The following is a 16,655-nucleotide window of genomic DNA, read 5'->3' as shown; positions in this document are numbered from 1 at the left end:
GGGGTATTTTGTTCAACCACATGTCAGTTCTGCTCTCTCGGGTGGTCATTTTCATTTTCTAGCTCCTGGATTCTGGACCAAGGCTGTCGTGTTGATGTGGGCCAATTTGTAAAAGGAATGAGAATGTCAAAAACAGTGGCACCTTTCACTGAAGTTAAAACCGGTATTAAATTTCAGATTCTTCATTTTAAGCTCACAAAATACTGCTGGTCTTTTGCCTGATGCAGGATACTACGCTATTTGATGACTCTTCAATTAAAGATACACTCAAGGCCTGATTATCTGAGCAGGTGGAAAACAGATACACATAATAACGCTCAATTCCAAAAATTGTTAATGTGGCTGTCTCCGGGTCCCTGCCTCTGTGCTCACAGTGCTGAGGCCTGGCTCCATCCTTCCTGGCCACCTGCTGTAGCAGCCTGCTCTAGCTGAGAGGCTGGGTCACCCTCAACAGTGCATCTGAGCAGATGATCTTCTTAAATGGAAGGGGTGGGAGGAATTCAAGTAGGAGAGCCACATTTGTTGTGAGGGTGGGTGGGGGGTTTACATTTATTTACACACAGGTGTAAGATAAACAAGAAACCAGGCAGTGGGCCTACGGAGGAGCCAACCTAAGAGAAATCCACCAAGAGCAGCCTCCCATTTCCTACCCCTCAGCATGTCATCACGGGGCCCTCGGATAATGGGGGTGCGAGTCAGGTTTTTACTCAGATTGGTGTTTCGTAGGCAAGTGCTTGACTCTTAGCTTATAGAAAGGATGGCAAAGATGAAGGGTGGGTCTTACTACAAGAGGGCAGAGCCAAGAGTAATCTTAAGGGCTGTTAAAAACAAATGAGATGCTTTTTGGAAAGCAATCAGAGTAAAACTGATTTATCTAACAATTTATCACCTGAAGCTCTATTAGCGCCCAGGCCATTGCCTGGCTCTGAGACCCTGCAAGTCTCCTGCCTTTGGAATCATCAGCCAAGAACCAAATGGTGTCCATTCTTAGGCTTAAAACATCTTCATACTTTGATTCTTTAAAACCTGGTCACTGTGTGTGGAACACCATGAAGCAACAATCTATCCTACAATGTGGCTATCTGGGAGAACCCTACACAGTCCCCTAGCCAACCCCTTGTTTCCTGGCCCCTTCTTAAGAATGGTCGCCAGGCTGGTTACCTTGACCGTGTTCCGGTCGTTGATGAGAATCTGCTCTTCGTTAATGTAGAAGTAGACGGGCGAAATGATGGTGAGGTTGGGGGCCGACCACTTGTCGAAGTTGATGATAAGCTGGAAGGAGATGTCGGGCAGTTTCTGGCAGATGGTGGACAGCACGAAGGCGCAGTTGGCCGGGAAGCGCAGGAAGGCGCCGTCGAAGGTGCGGAAGACGCCGCCGCCAGCCGCCAGGCAGTAGGAGGTCTTGGTGCTGAAGCAGCCGCGCACCCCGTTGCGCAGCGCACACTCCTCGTCTGACTTGCACTGGCGCGGGTCGCACTGGATCAGGTTGCGACGGAAACAGCGGCAGCGCCGCGTGCAGTCGCTGTTCCAAAACAGCTGCTTGGGCTGGAAGAGAGGCGCCGTTTGCATTAAATTCAGACTGTGGTCAGGGCTGGGGACCCGAAAGCCTAGTCCCCCTCGTCTTTTATCAGGCTTGGCTAGTCTATCTTTAATGGGGCTGGAATTTGTAGGAGGCAGCAGTGGGGAAACGGCCTCAACTCAAATGCTCCATCGGTTCCATGCAACTCAGACGCCAAACAATACGCAGTTTTGACATTCATTTATTTACTTACTTATTTATTTTTAGAGACAGGGTCTCATTCTGTTGCCCAGGCTGGAGTGCAGTAGTGCAATCGCAGATCACTGTAAGTAACCTGGAACGCCTGGACTCAAGCGATTGATTCTCCTATCTCAGCCTCCCTAGTAGCTGGAACTATGAGCACACGCCACCATACCCAGCTAATTTTTGTATTTTTTGTAGAGACAGAGTCTCACTGTGTTCTTGAACTGCTAGGCTCGAGCGATCCCCCTGCCTCAGCCTCTCAAACTGCCTGGATTACGGGTATGAGTCACCACCCGGGCCCTAACTTGATTGATTTTAATCAAGAACTCTGAAATCTTTGTGGCTGGATTGTAGAACTAATCACAGTCAACCTGAATGTGCAGCTGTTAGAGGAACTAGGTAAAGAGGAAGAATATTTGGTAGAAAATATTCATCAAGGAATCACACTTCTACCAAGTACAGACTCTGCTTCAAAGATGAAATTAAAATTCACTCAAGAATGATAAATTGGCCCTTCAAATCTTAAACAGTCGTAAGAAAGCAATGACCAACACTTCTGATTAACCATTTCACATTTCACAATCCTCGCCCTTCCTTGTGTCAAGTCTGCTTCCAATTTACTTCTGATGGAAGTACCTTCATTCCCATGTGTCCTGAATGTGAAAGATCCAGAGAACACCTGGGGTCCATGAAAGGAACGTTTTGGGATCAGACCACTTGGGTTTCAATCTAGTCCTGTATCCCCACCTGTGCCATCTTGAGTAACGTTACTCACCTCCCCAGTGTCACTTTGCTCATTTCTAAATTGGAGATATTAATAATATCTTGTGGTTGAGTGCAGTGGCCCATGCCTGTAATCCCAGCACTTTGGGAGGTTGAGGTGGAAGGACTGCTTGAGCCCAGGAGTTTGAGATAAGCCTCAGCAACACAGTGAAACCTCATCTCTACTTAAAATAATAATAATAGGCCAGGTGCAGTGACTCATGCCTGTGATCCCAGCACTTTGGGAGGCTGAGGTGGGCGGATCACCTGAGGTCAGGAGTTCGAGACGAGCCCGGCCAACATGGTGAAACCCTCATCTCTACTAAAAATACAAAAATTCACCAGGCGTGGTGGCACATGTCTATAGTCCTAGCTACTCGGTAGGCTGAGGCAGGAGAATCTGGGAGGCAGAGGTTGCCATGAGCCTAGATCGTGCCATTGCACTCCAGCCTGGGCGACAGAGCAAAACTCTGTCTCAAAATAATAATAAATAATAATAATAATAGTAACCAGCATGGTAGTGCATGCCTGTAGTCTCAGCTACTCCAGAGGCTGAGGTGGGAGGATTGCTTAAGCCTGTGAGGTAGAGGCTGCAGTGAGTTGTGATCCTGCCACTGCACTCCAGCCTGGGCAACAGAGAGAGACTCTGTCTCAGAAGTAATAATAATACAATTAAATTTAAAATAATGTCTTACAGGGCAGTTGTGAGGATTAAATTAAATAAGATGTATAAAACACACTTCCTGGCATAGGGTAGGCACTCAATAAATAGACGCTGCTATTACAGGAGTAGAATGGCTCATCCACTTTCAGATGGTGAAGAAATTATACAACATTATATAAAATACCTACAACATAGCGTATCCTCAACTGGAGGCGGCTATTCTTTTCTTTTCTTTTCTTTCCCAGGAGTCCCACAACTAGAATGTTATTTTCTACTTTTTCCCAAAACAGGCAGCAATCTGCAGGCACGACTCTGCTTGGTAGGGTTTGCATTCTTGATGTTGCACTTGCTCTAGACTAAGAATTCCAGGAAACTGTTGGAAATTAGTCATGATTGTCCAAGTGGGATGTGGTACCAATAAATAGACTGTGTCATAGAGATGTGGGCACTCAATGCATTATCGACTTACCAAAATAGTGTTATCCAGAAAAGATCTTTCAATTGCACAAAAAGGCCTATGCTTCTGTCTGGTCAGTTTTCCGCTTTAACTAGAGACATCAAAACCCTGGATATCAACTACAGATATGACTCAGATTCAAGGGTAAATAGATAGAGGAGGAGTTCTTCCAGAACAAGTTTCCTGATTGCAGTGCACTTCAAGATGCTATTGCTGATTCTTTCATCCTCAAAGTGAAGTCATTCCTGGAACCAAGTCTACTCTCCTTCCAGACTTATGTAACATATTCTGGGTGCCAACAGCCTCACAAATTGACTTCATTTCTCTTATCAGATTCATAGAATAACTGAGTGGATGGTTTGGCCTCTCTCTGATAAGAAGTCAGACATTACAGTGGTGAAAAGAGAAAAATAACTTGATGTATGTGGACATGATAAAGGGTAAATAACTCATCCACAAGAGAATCTGATCCTGAAACTAGCATCACAGTAAAATGGCTGGCCCAGCGCTGCTTTCTTTACTTTAATCATACATGACAATGACAGCTGGGTGATCACTCTACATGCTAATAGCCAGGCGTATTCTCTATTCATTTCCAAAGAAATTTGTTCTATGAACAAGCCCCCAGGCACTTTGGAATGGTGGCAAGTAGATGTGGATTCTTTGTTCTCTGAGTTTGCTGCTTCCCGGATGTAAGCTGTTATCAAAATCCACTGAGGTTCTGACGAAAAACCGCTCATAATGTTTACACTGTAGTACTAATAGCAGCCAAGAGCTGACCATGCTTTTCCTGAGAGTTCCAAGGTCTTTTATTTGCATCCTTTCATTAACACGGCTGGATTTTTCGTTTACAAAACGTTTCTCAAGAGAATAACAAAACAACAATAACAATAGCAGCTACAAATTATTGAAGGACTCGATGCCAGGCACTAGGCTAGGAACCCAGCATAGATTATTTATGCAACAGCCCTACTGGGTTGGTATCATTAGTCACATTTCATTCACAGGGAAACAGACGCTCAGAGAAATGACAGCGTTTGCTCAGTGTCACACCTCCAGCGGTGGTACCGCTAGGATCGAACCCAGGTTTCATTGAATTATGCCACACTGACACTCAGGATGCCTGCCGAGGGTGCATGGCACAGTTGAGAAATGGATAGCTTTTGGTAAGTCTCTGGGCTGGGAAATACAGTTTAGAGAGTGCTTTTTGAGTTTTGAGCCTGGTTATATCTTCTCCTCAACTGTGAGAAAACAGAATTCATTAATTTTTTCCACATGTTCTGCCTTTTCCTTTCAAATAACATTTCTAAGAGCTCATTTCAACACCCCCTCTCCCAAAAAGTCTCCTTTGATTAGTTCCACTATTTGACCTTACTTCCCCCCTGTCTTTCTAATATAGCATTTAAATAAATTCTCCACTGAAAGTGAAATTGAGGGTAACATCCACATTTATTTATCCCCGAAGTTAGGGCAACTTGAATGAGTCAATGCATCTTTACAAAAAGGAGATATTATTTATTTTTCACCTAGTTGATTTCCAATTCAGACATTTCAATTAGATTTATTTTAAATGCTACTATTCTTTTTCACTTAAAATTGATTAGTTCTGTAGGGTATTATTTTTCACTTGCTGATAGGTTATTTTGTAACTGATCTCTTGTTCTTTAAAGTACATTGTTTCTCTCTTCTGAATACATTTTTAAGATCCTCGAGGCAGGGGACGTGCTTTCTCACCCCCCACAAATACCACCAGCACAGTGCTTTGCAAACAGCAGATACTCAATTATTTGTAGTTGTTAACCATCTAACTTGCCAACATATGGTTTTGATGTCATTTAAACAGAGAATAGGCTTGAGGTCGAACCATGAACTAAATACCTCATCTAGGCAAGAGCTTTTCTAGCTTAGTATTATGGAATTCCAGCTTAGTATTATGGAATTCCAGCTTTTAGTATTATGGAATTCCAGCTTAGTATTATGGAATTCCAGCTTAGTATTATGGAATTCCAGCTTAGTATTATGGAATTCCAGCTTAGTATTATGGAATTCCAGCTTAGTATTATGGAATTCCAGCTTAGTATTATGGAAAGATTACAAAGTCCAAAAAGTGAAATGATTTCGTGAACTAATACGCTTTATTGAGAAACATCTACAAAAGGCATCTTCATTAACTCTATGTTTAAACTCCTGTAGAGGGCGCCGCAGAGGGTGGGATGTGGGGGCACCACATTAGCAGTCCAGACCAAACTCTAGGGATGATACCACAGTGACAAATGGCACACGTGGAGATGGCAGCCACAGCTACCCTCACAGAGCCTCAACAGACAGAAGAGGGAAGTCCACACCACTCAGCCTCCAGCTCCATATTTTCCAGTTACAAATGTCCTCAGCTAAGACAGCTACAAATGTCAGATTCACAGCCACCATATATCCAAACTATAGCTCTATCTGAAGCTTTCAAACTGAGATTTACAGGACAGAAAATCAGAGAAAGGCACGACACAGACACACAAATGTGAGTGAGTATGGGAGGCAGAGTGCTGGAGACCTTGCCACTGTGGAGGAGGGAGGAAGGAGACGCTCAGGTGCTTTTCCAAATCTGACACTCAGTGCCCAAGAGCATCATCTGAACAGCGTGCTTAGCCTCTCTACCCCCATCCCACTCCCCTGCCACGAACACGACGCTCTTCATAATGAAGTGGGAAAATTGGTCAATCTGACCAATCTCTTAGAGTTGGAGAGGAATCTGATCATTGGCAAGGAGGAAAAGGCCGGGCTGGCGTCTCATACCTCGTAATATTTGCCATCAGAGTAGCAGCCGCAGCTGTGGGGCAGGATGCAGCTCTTGCCGTTGAGGACGTAGCCAGCGTCGCACTGACAGCCCTCCACGCAGTAGTGGCTGCAGTCACTCTTCAGGCGGATGGCGGCGCAGCGGGGCTGGCAGACACTCACGCAGCTCTCGTAATGGCTGTTTGGAGGGCAGGTGACAGCTGGAACAAGAGAGACAAGTCAAGACTCGCAAGATCACAAGGCACCGAGGAGGGTTTTCTCACGGGCATTGCTCACCTACTCAGGGAGATGAAAGGCACGGGGAGAGGCAGGAGCCACGAGGTCTGCCGCCTTTCTTCATTCCTGCCCTCTTTGCTCACAGAAAGCCTGGGTCTGATTCGTTCCTGCTTAAATAAAGGGCCAACATGCAGATGGAGGTGGCTGGAGCTTCTCACATCATGGTCGTCCTCTCCTCAGCCTGGCCACTGAGATCGTCTATTGCCTGCCACCTAAACCCACCCCCTATCTGAATCTCCAGTTAGACATGTCGCCTGATAACCTCCCAGAGCTCCCACACTCCTCCTGCCTCTAGGTCTTCGTTCACACTGATCTTTCTTATTCATGCCCTTCTTCATCCTCTCAGCCTATCCAAATTCCTGGTTCTTCAAGTGCCAGTGGGAGTCCCACTTTTCCCATATAGTTCTCCCTCTTAGACCAATGTCAGCTCCTCTACACCCCAGAGCTTCTACAGAACGTTTTTCTAAGCCAGCAGTTTATCATCAGCGGATGCCTCAGCTCCATGATCTCTGAGAAGGCAAATGTACACTGTGTGTGTGTGTGTGTGTGTGTGTGCATGAGTACATGTGCTGGCGTACCCGTGTGTGTGCATGTGCACATGTCTGTGCAAACTCACTCACATCAATTATGTTCTACCATTTTTCAAATGCATCTAGATGCTTCTATAGAAGGCAGGTAGGGTCCTGGTGAAGGGTGTGGGCTCTGGAACCAGCTATAAGAGACCCAGAGCATCACTCGGGCTCTCTGAGCTTCAGCTTTCTTATCTATAAATACAGATACCAATAGCATTCACTTCATGGCTGGTTGCAAAGGATTAAGTGAGTCTGTGTGCTTAGAACAATGGTTGGCATGTAAGTGTTCAGTAAGTATTAGTCAATCATCAAAGATAGGTTTGCTTAAAAAGTTTCGTAGAAGCTATTATCTCAATCAACGTATACTAAAAGCACAACTACCATTATGTGGGAACTTCTACCCTATACCGTATACAGTATCTATATGGGGGGTTATTTCATTTTTTAAATTATATAGTGGTAACATCTACTTTTAGAGTACACAGTTCTATGAATTTTAACACATGTATTGATTCATATAACCACTCTCACAATATACCATATGTTTTTAAAAAACATTTGTAGTTTAATACATAATACTTGCATAGTGTAGAAAATCCAAACCATACAAGACAAAGCATGATGAAATGGCAACCTCTGATAGCAAACTATAGTCAATTTTTCCATAAGTGTTCTATGCATATACAAGCACCCATCTGTGTGTGTGTGTATGCACACCAGCATACGTGTATGCCCTGCCCATTATTTTTTGCATAAATGGGAGCATAATATATACACATTTCTGCTCATTGCTTTATTTATGACAATATTCATTCCATTTAGCCTCAAATTATTGCTTTTGTGCTGCTGCATGCTGCGTGCACTTTATGTGTTTATGCTGATGCTGCAGTGAACATCCCTGTACGTATATCTTTGCCCTCATGAGTAAGGGCATCTGTGGAATAAATTACTGAAAGTGGAATTACTGGGTCAAATGGTATGAATGCCACTCAGTTGCCTCTAAAGAGGCTGTGCCAATTTGTCTTCCTACCTGCACTATTGGAGGAGGTGTGTTTTCCCACACTCTCCTTGATTGTCTGTCACCAAATTGTCTGATCCTTGGAAATAAGGTTAAAATGCTATATGTGCTATCTCCTTATTTAGTTTGCATTTCTTTGTGAGGTTGATCCTCTTGTTTTCATTTGTTTATAATCCATTCGTATGTCTTTTTTTGTTAACTGCCTTTTCATATCCTTTTCACATTTCATGTTGTTGAAATTTTTATTATTAAATTATAAAAGTTCTTTAAAAATTAAAATAGGCCTGGCCAGGCACAGTGGCTGACGTCTGTAATCTCAGCACTTTGGGAGGCTGAGGCAGGCAGATCACAAAGTCAAGAGATCGAGACCATCCTGGCCAACATGGTGAAACCTTGTCTCTACTAAAAATACAAAAATTAGCCAGGCATGGTGGCACGCACCTTTAGTCCCAGCTACTTGAGAGGCTGAGGCAGGAGAATTGCTTGAACCCAGGAGGCGGAGGTTGCAGCGAGCTGAGATCGTGCCACTGCACTCCAGCCTGGTGACAGAGCAAGACTCCATCTCAAAAAAAAAAAAAAAAAAAAATTAAAATAGGCCTTCGTGGTATGTCATATGTGTTACAAAATATTTATCATTTGTCTTTCGACTTTGTATTCATTTTTAAATAGTTTTTTAACTTTTTTTGAAGTTGTTTATTATCTCTTTGCCATGTAAAGGTGTAAAATTTTTAATGTAATGAAATTTGTCAAGTTTCCCTTTTAGCTTTGGATAATTTGTTCTGAAATGTTCTCTCCACTGCAAGATTATCAAGAACACTCCTTTGTTTTCTTCTAGTATTTTTGTGATTTTTTTTTCTGTTTAATCTTTGTTCTGCTCAGATTTTATTTTGGAGTAAGAAATGAAGGAAGGATTTAGCTTTTCCCAGTTAGTTTGCCCTTTGACCTTTTACTACTTACTGAATAACAAATATGTTTTCCCAGTAATTTGAAATGTCAGCTTTACCATACGCTAATTTCTCTTTAGTGTTTGGGCCTGTTTCTGAACTTTCTCTTCTTTCTGTTGCTTGGTCCTTCTGTTCATGTGCCAGTATTCACTTGTTTTATTTTTATTATTTATTTGTTTAACTTGTTCATATGCCAGTGTTAACAGTGACTGAAGGTCTGCAATACATTGTAATATTTGGGAAGAAGTATTACCAGCTTAGAGATACTTGTTCTTTAAGTATTTCAGATGGGTCTATTTCTCCAACTAGATGATAAACACCACGTTTCACACTCTGATTCTTCCATGCCACCCAAAACAGTGCTGAGAACATGACAGATGGCTAATAAACACCTGATTCTTAGAAAACAAACTTTCAGATTCCTAGTACTGATCCACTGCTTCTCTCTCCCCACCAAATGATGTACTGAGAGCTGTGGCATGATGACCTGGGCTGTGCACCTGGATTTGTACTGTGGTCAAGAATCTGTCTCTTGCCATACCCAGCATCTGTGCCTTGGTAGACAGGATGAATGGAGCCCCTAAAAAGCAATTCAGCTCAATAGAATGGACAGGGGCTTTGGAATCAGACCAACATGGATTTGAGGCCTCGCTCTGCCATTAAGCAGTGTCACTATGGACAGGTTACTTACTCTCCCTAAACCTCTGTTTTCTCATCTATAAAATTGGGATCATAATATCTCCTTCATCAAGTAGTTATCAAAATAAAATGAGATCTAATTCATAAAGCTCCTCATATAGTGCCTGGTACTTCGATAATAACTTCTGCAATTCATAGTAGTAATAGTTGTAGTCATAGAATGATTTTTTAAAACAATTATTCAACAGGAATTTATTAGATGTATGGAGAAATATGTAAGACAAATTACCAGACTTTGGACCCAGCACTCTGAAGTAGCAGCAGCTGCTTCCAATAAAAGGGAAAATGACGATGACAACCAACTTTGACTGGCCACACATTAGGCACTGGTTGACCAGGCTCAGAGAGGCAGCATTGCACAGAAGGGAGAGCACTGTTTCAGGAGCCACTTTCCAACTTACCCAGGCCACCTTCCTGGGGAAAGTGACTTCATTTCTCTGAGCTTCAGTTTCTTCCTCTAGAAAATGGGACTGTGAGTAGTACCTACTTGGCAGGGTTGCCATGAGAAATAAATGCATGAGTCCCCAGATCCCACTTAGAACCTGGCACATAGTGAGAGCTAGGGAACTGTCATTTATTCGTTTTTTATTTCCTTCTCTTTCTCCTCTCACCATCTAATACCATCTAATTACAGTCCCCCATTAAGGGACTGAAAGAATAATAGACTCAGCTCAATGAATTTTAAGGAGAGGCTAGTAATTAAGACAATTTAACTTCCCTTCTCCCTGTAAGCCTATTTGTTCAACTTAGGTTACAAGATTTTCCAACGAGTTTACAAATAAGGTAATTGAGTAATAAATTATTCCATTGATAGGAACAGTCAGATCATTGAAAAACACCAGCATTCTACCTTGTTACCAATAAAGCACAAATTTGATGGGCAGTTCTAGTTTAACCCTTTTGCTCCTAAAGCACCATTTCTCCTATCAAGCGAATGCTAGATTGGATTCATTTTTGGTAGAATGAGAGGAGGAAAGAGATGGGGCCTGCCCTCACATGATGTGGAGTCACATCAGATACAGTTACCAACAACCCTATTCTCAGGTCGAATGGCTGAGTTAGGACTCAGTCTCCTGAAGCTTTTCTCTGCTTCTGAGATTCAAAATGTAAAAGGAAGCTGCCTCCAACCACACCCTCTCCCCCAGCCTGACTCCCATACCATCTTTAAAACATATATTTTTTCTCCTATTTTAGTTTTCCTTTTTGCCATTCATTACCACCATCTCCTCAGGTGCTCTAACGTTTGGATCTTTGCCCCTATCCTGAAATGCCAAGGTAGGGAAGGTCTAAGTCTCCTTGTGATGGGAACAATTCTAAGTTACCTGCTGGCCCTGGCATATTGGCCTGGAACGTGCTGGTGGGAAGCTGGTAGAAGGCAAGGCATAGGACCTGAGACTGAGGATGAGGCAGGGCAGACTCAGCTCTGGGTGCCATAAGTAGAGCTCCCATTACTAGTGAGCCAGGGTAGAGAGGAGGCAACCAATGCTTGGACAGAAATTTGGGAGGGGAGAGGAAAGGGTTGCTGGTAGAAAGGAGAGAAAGACAAGAAAAATCACCTTCTTATCCTTTATCCCTAGCCAAGCTTTGTAGTGGCGGCCCTTCTTCCTTGGGGGTAAGGTTATGAAGCCTTGCTGACTCAATTTCTTTTCCTTCCCATGAGTGACAAAAATTAAGACCCATCAATTGAGGTGAGAGTTCCTGGCATTAGCCCCCTGTGTGCATTTCCCTGTTTGTTACAGTTGGAAGCACTGGTTTTTGACATGCCTGTCCCCACCCCAGCCACCCTGAGAGCAGTACACCCAGCATGGCATGGCTGCAGGTGAAGAGGGAAGTCTCCATAACACGTCTCAAGGGGAAACAGGAGAGCTTTCCCTTCCAAAACAGCTTCCCCATTCTGCACCATGTTTAGGCATTTGGGTCCAAAGCTTGGTTTTCTGATTTAGAGGAAGACAAGCTCTCTGGTCCTACTAGAATGACCCCAGTGAATCCAGAGTAGCCCTGGGGATTTATCCAGACCCAAGCTTTTTTATAGGCATATTTATTTTATTGAAGTCATCAGAGGCCAGTTTGTCTGGACTGTCATCCCTACTGGCACCATTTCCCACCCTGCCTGGCCTCACCCACTCAGGGACTGAGCCTGGATGAAACAGGATTGGTATCTGTTCCCCGCCTTTATCTTCCTCCCACCCTTCCCTTACAATCTACATGAATCCAGTTGTGTGGAATGTAAACTGACTGTATGAGTGTTAAACCACAATGCTGTTTCTGGTTTTTCATCTGAATCTCCCTTTCCAGATGAAAATGGGAGTTGATTCTCTAGGGCCTGCTGTATCACTTAGTTAGAGCACTATCCATCCAGGATCAATTTGTAGTTTTAAAAGAGCTACAGACCTTCTAAAAGGAATATGCTTTTTAAAGAAATATGCTATTGGTAATGAGATTGAGACAGGAAAATAGATCAAAGCAGGTTAGCTAAAGACCAACAGTGTTCCCGCCCCCCCAAGTCTTTCCTATTCTTATGTGCTAAATGCAGGTAAATTATCCCAGTACATAGTCCAGTAATATAGTATATGGGTTGGGAGCCTGGGCTTTGGGTTAGAAGCTCAAGTCCTGACTTTGCCACTCAGATTATATGACCTTAGGCAGTTCCTTCATTCCTCTGAGTCTCAGTTGCTCCTTGACTAATTGGGTCATTGAGAAGAACAAATGAGGTATATTGATAAAATGTTTAGCACGGGGTCTTGGCTCAGAGCAAGCCATTAATATAACAATACCGCTTAGCATGCACAGAGTGTGCCTGGCTTTCAATTACCTAATTGGATCCCCTTGGCGTTTCTGAGGCATAAACAGTAAAGGTAGCATTACCACTGCTTTATGGAAGGGGAAACTGAGAACCAGGGAGGAAAAGTGAATTGCCCCAAGGTCACACAGATCCTTAAAGACAGAGTAAAGGCTAGAATCCAGGGGCTCTAGTTCCTTCTCTAATGTACTCTTAATATTCTGCTCTGTTTCATAAATATGAAGACTGAAACATGACATATATGAATCAAATAGAATAACATGCTTAGACAAAGCATGCGGATTATTAACACAAGGATGGGCCCATGAGGTGCTAGAACTTAGTAACTAATCCTTCTTTCATTAATCTCTTGTTAGCATTCTATTGTGAACTTTGTGCGTCCAAGTGCCACGTGTGATACTCTGTGATTTATATGCATGATCTTATTTCATCCTCAGGGTAACCCATGAAATAAGTGATATTAACTCCATTTTACCAATAAGGACATGGAGGCTCCAGGAGGTTACATGTCATGCTTCATTCAGGTAACAAACTCAGTTCCAAAGTGCATATCCTTATATTGCTACTCAATTTGCTCTGACTTCTAGGGAGTTGGAAGACTGGCCTTCCCAGGGCAATCAAGAAAGAGGAGAAGCTATAAGGAGGGACAATGAGAAGGACTCACCGCAGGATGTGTAATTCCTCCAGCCAGTCACCGTAATCCCCTGAGTCTGGCAGGTGCTGGCGTAGTTCTGCAGCCAGTTGCAGGCGGTCTGCACCGCGCCCCCATCTATGCAAGAGTCAAACAGGCAGTTCTTATAGAAGAAGGTGGGGTTAACTTTGCTGTGACACTTGGAGAAGGCAGCGTTCTGGTTGGGGATCAGGCTGCACAGCTGCTGCACTTTGGCGAAACCTTCCACCTTGGCACAGGACGGACAGCGGTCCCCACAGCCCACCTGGCAGAAGGTGTCCCTCTTCACCCAGCTCTGCCCAAACTCATTGACGCTCGATGCAAGCAGACCCATGGGCATCTCCAGGTCGTCGTCAGGGTTGCCGTTGTAGCGGCCACACAGACCATAGGTGCTGTTCTGCATGCTCCGAGGGACCGTGATGGACAGGAAGGTCTTCCAGTCATATACAACCTTCAGGCCAAAATCAGTTTCCACCACCACGTGGAAGCCAAAGGAAAAGATATTTATCTTCCCTTGCCCCAGCTTCAGGGGCAGATAGAGCCGTTCACTGTTGACCTGTAAGAGGAGAGATGAGGTGAAGAAACACAGTTGGCCCAGAGATTTCCCAGCTCTTCTCCTAACGATGAGTCTCTTGAAAGAAAAGTCCCAGAGGGAAGTTTGAGCAGGTTGAATGTAGTCTTTGCATGTACCGTTGTTTATGTCAGTCAACTATTATTATTAGGATTTGAACAGACGCAAATGACTATCCTTGGTACACTAATATACCTATTTATTTCAGTGTCTTCTGTTTACATAGCATTATTTCCCCCAGGAGTTCAAATTGTTTTCTCCAAGGTAATGTAAAGGTAATAAGAATTCAATTAAAGTTTAGACTGAAATACCAAAACATAGAACTCTTGTGTTTCTATTTCTAGCTCTACCGTGGAATTTATTTTAGGCAAGCCCCAGTGTATTAATTCCTTTGAGATTTCTTTTTTCTTGAAAGATGGCTTCACTTTGCTGTTCCCTCTGTCTGAAATGCCACTCTCCACCCGTCAACATCCCTCTCATCCTCCAGACCCTGCTCTAATGTCGCCTCTTCTGTAAGGCAAGATTTTCTGAGCCCGTGGTCAGAATTAATCACTCCCTTGTCTGGGTAACCAGGGCAGGTTATTTATACTTCTCTTGTATTCCTCTCTACCGCTGGCCAGGATCAAGCCTGCATACACTGTATTGCAGCACACATCACAATCTGCCTTATGTTATGGCTGGGTGTACACTCTTCCATCTCACCCACAAGATCATGGGCAACTTGAGGGCAGGAACCACATTTTATTAATCTTTATGCCCACCTTCCCCTCATTACCCCCCAGGCACCCAGCACAATGTCTCCGATGGAGGGGGCACTTGACATATGTTTCCTCCCACATATTTTTAAATTCAGACAAGAGGGAAATCCCTTAACAGTAAACTCCAGGACTGCACTGCCCTTGAACAATTTTGATTCAGAGGAGCCAAATCCTATAGCCTGTGGCTAGGTTAGTGCATGATGGAAGATAGAGACAGCCAGCTTGCTCACTGCAGCAAGGGCTCGCAGGGGAGGTGGTTTGCCTTGTGGGAGAAGCAGGTGTTTTAAGATTGCTCTCTGACCAGAAATCCCTTCCCCCAACCTCCTTCCTCTCTCCGTTAGCTGACAACCCTTTCCACGCCACTGCTCCTCCCTTGGTTCAGACTCTTATCACCTTTCACCTTGACTGTAGTGTACTCTCCTCATTGTCTCCCTGGCCCCAGCATTGCCCCTCCATTCAGTCACTACCGCCACGCCAATAATCTTAATGCAATTGAAAGCAGTTAATCCAATACTGAAAGCCCTCTCCAGGGCTTGAGTAAAGTGTCTGATATGCTTAGCACATCACCCTGGGCTCTCCTGGAGCTGGCCCTGCCTCTCACATCCACCCCATTGGCTTCCTGCACACCAGCAACACCCAACAGTTTGCAGTTCCCTAAATGAACCAAGCTGTGACATTCCACCCTGCCATTTCTTGTGCTGTGAGTGTGAAGGATGCTTTCTGTGCTCCACCCAGGGCCCCCAGCCCCAGGCCCTGCATCTATGGGCTAATGATAACTCACAGCTGGCCTTGGCCCCATGGGAACCACTTTGCCCAGAAGATTCTGACCCCCTAATCCAAGGGTAGCCCTTGGCCAATGACTGGCTGACACTGGGAGTCAAGTGCCTGGGCTCCCAGTAGCCCAGGATAAAGCTGGTCTGCAGCTTGGACCACAGCCCTGCTGAGCTCTCTGGCCCTGGTGCTATCCTCACTTTCCCAGGTTCTAGGGAACCTGACCTAAGACAACAGGGATGCCCTTGACCCCACCTTTTTCCTGGGGCAATGTTCACCCTTCAAAACTCAACTATCTGCTCTTCTGTGAGTATTTGTTGAGGCAGAATTCATACATTCATCCAGTAGACATGGATTTGGCACCACTGAGTGCCAGGCACTGTGCTAAAGGCTGGAATAAAGCACATACGGCCTTTCCCTAGGAGTTCACAGGCACGTGGCAGAGGCAAGTACACAGACAGATAACAATATCATGTGATAAAAGCAATGATAGAGGTAAACAGATGCACAGGCACCAGCCTCAGCCTGGGCACAAGATCAGGGCTGCCTGCAGAAGACAATGCCCACACGTGGTCTCAAAGAAGGAGGAGGGGTTGGCCAGTCAAGGAGGAGTGGGAGTGAAGACAAGGGAATTCCAAGTAAAGGGCTCAGCCCCAGCAAAGGCCCAGGTAGATAAGGGGAAAATATCCTGATAAATATGAATAATTACAGCAATTTAGTGATGCTGGGGCATAGAGTGTGGCCTTGGGAGTGGTGGGAGATGAAAATGGACAGGTGGGGAGGGCCTGGATCATGAAGGGCCTTGTATCCAATACACACATGGCAAAGAGGCCCATGAGATAATGCCCGCAAAACACCCATTCGTTTTGTAAAACAAACATCAGCAATCTTACTAAGATAATTTAAGTAGGAAGATGAGGCCAGAATTTGGATTGCAGAAGCAAATAGCAAATAAAGTAACAAACAGGAGATTCAGAAGCAGAGATGATGCTCTTAAGGAGTCTGGCCAGAAAGGGAAGGAGAGAGATTGGATTGAGGCGAGTGGGGAACTGGGGGCAAGGCTTGTTTGAGAATGAGCATGTTTGTGAGTTGAAGAGAAGGACCCTGTAGAAAGACACAGAAGGGAGAGATGACAGAGGGC

General features: G+C 44.4%; 1 protein-coding gene across 2 annotated transcripts in view; it reads right to left on the bottom strand.

The window, feature by feature from the left end:
• TECTA (tectorin alpha) overlaps positions 1-16,655 on the bottom strand; it is an 84,757-nt gene that overhangs the window by 27,238 nt on the left and 40,864 nt on the right. For both annotated transcript variants that reach the window (XM_055273503.2, XM_055273504.2), the window contains exons 11-13: positions 13,409-13,970; positions 6,436-6,635; positions 1,162-1,545 (exon numbers count right to left, since the gene is read on the bottom strand). In XM_055273503.2, the coding sequence (XP_055129478.1) occupies positions 1,162-1,545; positions 6,436-6,635; positions 13,409-13,970 (1,146 nt within the window). The remainder of the gene's footprint in view (positions 1-1,161; positions 1,546-6,435; positions 6,636-13,408; positions 13,971-16,655) is intronic.

The sequence above is a fragment of the Symphalangus syndactylus genome, chromosome 3 (assembly GCF_028878055.3).
Source record: "Symphalangus syndactylus isolate Jambi chromosome 3, NHGRI_mSymSyn1-v2.1_pri, whole genome shotgun sequence".
NCBI lineage: Eukaryota > Metazoa > Chordata > Mammalia > Primates > Hylobatidae > Symphalangus > Symphalangus syndactylus.
The sequence above is the reverse complement of the archived record's forward strand: the minus strand, read 5'-3'. Positions and strand labels throughout refer to the sequence as shown.